The 7211-nt window shown below is 35.7% G+C and overlaps 1 protein-coding gene across 1 annotated transcript in view; it reads left to right on the top strand.

Annotated features, from left to right (window-relative positions):
* The window catches only part of LOC110442680 (F-box/WD repeat-containing protein 7-like), a 30115-nt gene extending 27065 nt beyond the window's left edge, over positions 1 to 3050 (top strand). Inside the window, exon 12 of the mRNA XM_021486397.1 lies at positions 1459 to 3050. Coding sequence (XP_021342072.1) covers positions 1459 to 1587 — 129 coding nt within the window. The 3' untranslated portion in view covers positions 1588 to 3050. The remainder of the gene's footprint in view (positions 1 to 1458) is intronic.
* Positions 3051 to 7211: the final 4161 nt, after the last annotated feature.

The following is a 7211-nucleotide window of genomic DNA, read 5'->3' on the forward strand; positions in this document are numbered from 1 at the left end:
AGCTACTGTAGGGTAGATATAACATCTGTAGCTACTGTAGGGTAGATATGACATGTGGAGCTTCTGTATGGTAGATATGACATATTGAGATACTGTAGGGCAGATATGACATATTGAGGTACTGTAGGGTAGATATGGCATCTGGAGCTGCTGTAGGGTAGATATGAGCTACTACAGGGTAGATATGACATGTGGAGCTACTGTATGGTAGATATCTGTAGGGTAGATATGACATGTGGAGCTACTGTAGGGTAGATATAACATCTGGAGCTACTGTAGGGTAGATATGACATGTGGAGCTACTGTATGGTAGATATGACATATTGAGATACTGTAGGGTAGATATGACATATTGAGGTACTGTAGGGTAGATATGACATCTGGAGCTGCTGTAGGGTAGATATGACATGTGGAGATACTGTAGGGTACATATAACATCTGGAGCTACTGTAGGGTAGATATGACATCTGGAGCTACTGTAGGGTAGATATGACATTTGGAGCTACTGTAGGGTAGATATGACATATTGAGATACTGTAGGGTAGATATGACATATTGAGATACTGTAGGGTAGATATGACATGTGGAGCTACTGTAGGGTAGATATGACATGTGGAGCTACTGTAAGGTAGATATGACATGTGGAGCTACTGTAAGGTAGATATGACATCTGGAGCTGCTGTAGGGTAGATATGACATGTGGAGATACTGTAGGGTACATAGGCATCTGGAGCTACTGTAGGGTAGATATGACATGTGGAGCTACTGTAGGGTAGATATGACATGTGGAGACACTGTAGGGTACATATAACATCTAAAGCTACGGTAGGGTAGATATAACATCTGGAGCTACTGTAGGGTAGATATGACATATGTAGCTACTGTAGGGTAGATATGACATTTGGAGCTACTGTAGGGTAGATATAACATCTGGAGCTACTGTAGGGTAGATATGACATATGTAGCTACTGTAGGGTAGATATGACATATGTAGCTACTGTAGGGTAGATATAACATCTGGAGCTACTGTAGGGTAGATATGACATATGTAGCTACTGTAGGGTAGATATGACATTTGGAGCTACTGTAGGGTAGATATAACATCTGGAGCTACTGTAGGGTAGATATGACATATGTAGCTACTGTAGGGTAGATATGACATATGTAGCTACTGTAGGGTAGATATAACATTTGGAGCTACTGTAGGGTAGATATGACATGTGGAGCTACTGTAGGGTAGATATGACATGTGGAGCTACTTACTGTAGTGTAGATATAACATTTGGAGCTACTGTAGGGTAGATATAACATGTGGAGCCAATGTTGGGTAGATATGACATGTGGAGCTACTCCAGGATTGGTAAGATTTTGTTTATACATGTAGCATCTTATTATGTTGAATACTGTACATTATATAATATACATATAACGAAAATCATTTCTGTGGTTTTTTTTCAGACTGGACAATTATTGAATATGGTACATCGTAACCCAACACGCCTTCACCTGATGTGGGTCAGTGAAACCAAACTGGTTGCCGCCTCTCCTGAACAACCAGGCACAATCACTGTGATGAGCTACTGGTGATCAACACTGTAAATCAGTTCAAGTCATTTGAAGAATTCTTAAGCAATTCATTACATTTTCATCCTGGGTAGATTGTTTTTCTCTTTTACTAACTTAAAGGTTAAATTACAAAAACAACTTGTTCAATAAAATGAGTTTGAAAGTTCAGAAGTGAATAAAAGTTGAATAAAAGATAAATAATGGATTCTAAGATGACTAATTTTTCATGCGAAATAAGAAGAGAAATGTTACTTTGTTATAAAATTGTATAGATAGCTACATGTATGGCAAATTAATGTTCAGTGATGTTAGGTAAATAGCATTAATTTGTATCCTTTTTAGAACAAAGTGTATACAGCATATTTAAAATGGAGATACATACAGAGATATATTATCACTTATATCTATGTATATATATATATATAAATGTGTTTATGTTTGAATACCAAATGAAATAAGGTAAATGTAGATTTCCAAAAACTCAATTAAAAAATTCAGGCCCTGTTTTATTCTGTTAGTTGGCAATCTTACAGCGGTAAATCTTGAAAATGAAATTTGTTTTTCCAGAGTTATCAAAATGTCAAAATTGTGTGAAGTTAATATAATTTTGGATATTTTGTGAAAGAATCTCAGGGTTTGAAATGATATTGATTTTCAAAATTGGACTTCGTATTCATTATGAATCTGTGCAAACCAACAACCTGTCAGTATTATACCCCTACATGTCGAAGATGGTCATCAAGAAGTTTGAACTCACGGCTTTATTGTATCAAGAATAAAATATATTATCATTATATAATTGACTGTTAACGGCCTCAAAGTGAATTGATATCAACAAAAATATTCAGCATATTTTAAGTACCTGTTTACATGCCATGGTAGAAAAACAGAATTTAGATTTCTACATCTGAGTTCGGTCAAACTATTTCTGGTAAAGGTTTAGTATTGTTCCAATCAGGTTGAGGCAATAGATTCTAATGTTGTTGTCTCTTGAACTAAAAAGGGTGTCTTAATTTCCTTCTTGATGTCAGCTTTAATGGGTGGTTCGTAATTTTTTTTAGGAAAAATTGTAATGTTTCAAAAAAGTGTAAGAAATATTGAAAGAAGGTGAAAGATTTGTAATCGATAGCGTTGGATGCTATACATGAATGTTATGCCAAAATACCTTTGTGATTTTTTTATATTTTCATAAAATAAATCATAATTTTATATAAATTGCCATTTCTTTCTTTTGTTTATGAAGAAAAAAATCTATTTTACATGTTTTAAATTGTTGACGACAAAATTGATTTGTTGAGCAACAGCTAACGCACAAGGTATGAAAGTACTCATGTTGCTGGCTATTATTTTAATCACTTGATAATAATAGGAGACCATTAAAACAATACTGTTACAATAGAACTGTAATGGTCAGATTGTCAAGGAACTCCAAGACCCTTTATATTAATAAAGCATGTTGCTAATTGTAGTTTTTTTTTTTTTTTTTTTTTACCAAGCATTGAAATGGGTGCTTGGTTTCGCCATTGTTCATTAAGCAGGCCTAAAATAATCGCCTTCTTGTGCCACATTAGTCTCCTCATTGCACCAACAGTTAACATCTCAATGGGCACAGTTAAACGAAGGAACCCGCAGGTGCTTCATTTGCCTCTTCCTGGGACCCACATTAGTCACCTCATGGAATCAGACAGTGGAGAAACAGCAGCCAATAATTCAGCTATGTTCTGGATTAAAAATTTCTGAATTCACAAAAGGTTTTGCTTATATGTATTTCAATGATAATATGGGACGCTTTTCGATAGTTTGATTTTGGAATAAGAAACTAGAGTAGCACAGTTCCGTTATCTTTTTAAAAGTACTCATTGGTGGCGACTTTTAATTGGTTAGTTCAAAGGCCAGGTTTGATTGGATTTAATTAAGCTGACGGAAAATTACTCTTGGTTAGTTTGATAAAATAATTTATTGGATATTTGATAGATGAAAACCATATTATTGTTTGATGGAAGAGTTTGATAGAATAACACTATTGGATGGGGTCCCTGCAGGTAGGGCGTAAGAATTGTTCCTGCTGCCCGATTGCATGAACGTAAGAGGCGACTAAATTTGCAATCTTATCTTTTCTCTTCTTTCTAAACAACTTTCTTCTTCCTAATGTCTCCCTTGACAATGCCTCACTTTTGGCCTATAGTTGAACGTTCGCCCCTGTGAGGAAGGCGTTGGGTTCTCTCCCCTGGCCGAGACATACCAAAGTCTGTAAAAATGGTAGTTAATACTCCTGCTTAACGCTCAGCAATTTAGGAGTGGGACGACTGGTTCGCCCGTTATCAGTATAATGTGACCGGGTGGGGGGTCCTGCTGGGTGTCTTTGGCAGTATGTTTCAGTGAGGTAGCACTATAAAGTCGGCATCAGTTCCGCGCTATCACGAGGAGACAAACACGAACATATCGCAGCCTCCCAAAACACATGCGCATACACTACACGCATGCATCTTGCACACAGAGGAGGCCGTCCCTAAATGACCATAGCTGTTGTTAGGACGTTAAACAATACTAAACCAAACCAAAATTATGGATTGTATTTTCTTCAAGTGTACAAATAACGTACATTTTAAAATAGCACATGAAATACACTTTATTTACTATTGGGAAATAGCTGAAAGTGAATATACCTACATTAATTTAACCTAGACGTGTGTGCACTACAATACATGTGTATATATAATATATATTCACTATTCTCCATTGGCTCCAGACCTACATACGCTATTTTGTTTTGACGGACCAGTGAACATAGGTTATCCTTATTACATTATACAACCTTTCTGTACCTATTTATATCATTTTTATTAGAAAAGACAGTTTGGTATACATACCCACGTGTGTTTAATAAGCAGCCTGGAATGTCTTTCTGCTGTGAAATTTCGCATATAATTACCTTTTACCATGGACCTCCCTTATTTTGGATAATTTGATGGATATTTTAGGCAGATATTTCAGATATGCTCAGATGCTTCGACACAAGAGTGCTAGCGGATATTTATGTTTTGTGACGTTTTCGACAGAAATTTGTCTTTTGACCTTTTTATATTATCACTAATGAGCCTCAAATGGTTGTGTTGGCTATCGGTGTTGTAAAATGTTGACTATGTTTCGCTTTTTGTAACAACGTATTGAATTTTTTTTGTAAGCGCTTCATTACTTCGTGTTCCTGGTGCATTTTTTGTGAAGTTTGGTGGAAAAAATCACTTTGGGTAGTTTTATTGAACACCGTTGGCGAAGGAGAACGTTTGCATAGTCTGTCCAGATAGTTTGGTGACGGAATACGTTTGAAATTTTTGGTTGGAAGGTAATTGATTGAAGACTACTTTTGGAATTTTGGGTTGGATAGGTTTAGTAGAGGAACACATTTGATTGTCTTGTTTGATGGTTTTTAATGCAAGGATACTTTCGGATGTTCTGGATTTAAGATACCAATAGAGAGTTTGGTTGAACGAACAATGCAATGCATTCTGATCGCATAGTTTTGATAGAAGAACACTAGTACGTTTTTATTGTCTAGTTCGACAGTTCTGGTGAAATAATAATCTGGACAATCTGAATACTTTTAGTAGAAAATACTTTTGGCTGGACTGTTTCTATGAAGGAATACTTTTGGATAGTCTGGTTGAAATGTTCTGGTGGAGGGTACCTTTGAAAGGTCTACTAGTATGCGTAGTTGGATATTTATGAAGGACATTGGAAAGCTCAGAGATTCTCACTAAACTGTATGGATATAAAAGTACCTGGACATGTATTGATGGGTAGTTTGATTTGCACAGTAGTGGTAAGACTATTTTGTTTTCTAGTTTATGGGTTTGACATGATTATGAAAATATACTTTTGGATAGTTCGTGGATTAAACCTACTAATGGAATCTCCGAAATTGGCATGAGTAGTTTGAGAGAGGGATGATGTTGGCTATTTAAGAGGTATGATCTTGTAAAGTTTAATCCTTAACCGCTTTAAACGATATATTTCGATTAACTTCTAAACTTGATATGATTCATACACTGCCATATATGTGTGGTAATATATATATATTGCTTGCAAGCACTGAATTTATTTGAAAGCAAGTATAGCGTTCTTCCATAATAGATATAATCAATTTTAAATTAGAGTTTTTTTTTAATCTTCACAGGATATGTTTGAGATTAACACAGACCAAAGAAAGGATTTTCCATCGTCAAGTTTCCACAAGTTATAGGAAACAAAAAAGGAAGACATTTTAATAATTGATCCATTTTTCTTAATTTTTTGTGCGTTCCAGCGGTCGTCTGCTACATTGTCTCGTTACGTCACGTGTCAAGTGGGACACGTGAGACGAGGCTTTGTCTTGTCGTTCTCATAAAAGATGCATGTTTCATATTGATTGGCGGTGTTACTGCTGTAGGAAGGAACTCGCGTGAATCTTCGTTACCGTCTGGACAGTTTGGAGCCATCTTAAGAAATATAACGCCCGATACTTAAAATGAAATCACTGGATATTGTCACTTTTCAACGACATAGATGACGTAACATTTGTCATGTCAAGTTTGTTTTAATATCTTACATTTTCATAAATATTGAAATTTCTACAATTGATCAGTATTTATGAATTCATTGATTTTTTTTTATTATTTTGTGATTCAATTCGAACTAAAACAAAAACAGTTTTCAATCAAATAGATAAATTGTGATATTGAGTTGAACAACAGCACACGATTGAATCTACACTTGTACATATAAATTATGTACATGTACGCCAGTGTTAGATACTGATTCAATGCCAACCTTTATAAAATACAACAAAAAATTACGCTATTGGTACCAAAACGTATTGTAATCAAATGAAACCCTATGAAACAATAATTTAGTTTTAGAATGGAATGTTGATATTAAGTTTTCTTCCCAATGGTGAATGAAGCAGGATCGTTTTATAACCACCAGACTGTCGCCATCAAAAAGTCTTTTACCATACATCATCTGACATGGAAATTAAAAGTACAGAGTTATCAATTCAACAAGAAATGTATTACTGCAGGATCCGGATTTTATGCAACGCCTCTATTTTACTACTAGTGTATCCCCACGACTACAATATTGTTCCGTGAGCTGCATCAGCTGTCCATCATATTCCTAAACAAAATCTACAAATCGTTATTTCATGTCTAGCTTGGTGTCAGCCGATCCTCAAAGGGGATGGAAATTGGACGAAAATGGTTTGACTCATCGGATCACGGAGAACGACGGAGATATCTTAAGTGCTGAAATTGCATAACCCTTTATTCCGCAAAGCAGAAGTGACAGACGAAAATTGGTTTAAGAATAAAAACACAAATTCGAGAATAAATGAATATTCTATAGGAATAATTGAGTTAAGTTGCATTACAACACGGGTGTATTGGTTTGAGAATAATTGGACATGACTACTAAGTGATAGTGTGGAGCTGTACACGGCGGCTGGGGCCTACATGAACTACAACTGTCAGCCACTCTCTTCCACTTAAAGCTTACTTCTTCTTCAGACTGTGACAAGATAGTAATTGATTTTGTGTCGCGATGTCTTCTAAGTCTCGTCGCGTTTTGCGTCTTGAATATTCATAACGTTAAGTTGATAACGCCTTCATTGG

Source organism: Mizuhopecten yessoensis, unplaced genomic scaffold (genome assembly GCF_002113885.1).
Source record: "Mizuhopecten yessoensis strain PY_sf001 unplaced genomic scaffold, ASM211388v2 scaffold716289, whole genome shotgun sequence".
In the NCBI taxonomy this organism is placed as follows: domain Eukaryota; kingdom Metazoa; phylum Mollusca; class Bivalvia; order Pectinida; family Pectinidae; genus Mizuhopecten; species Mizuhopecten yessoensis.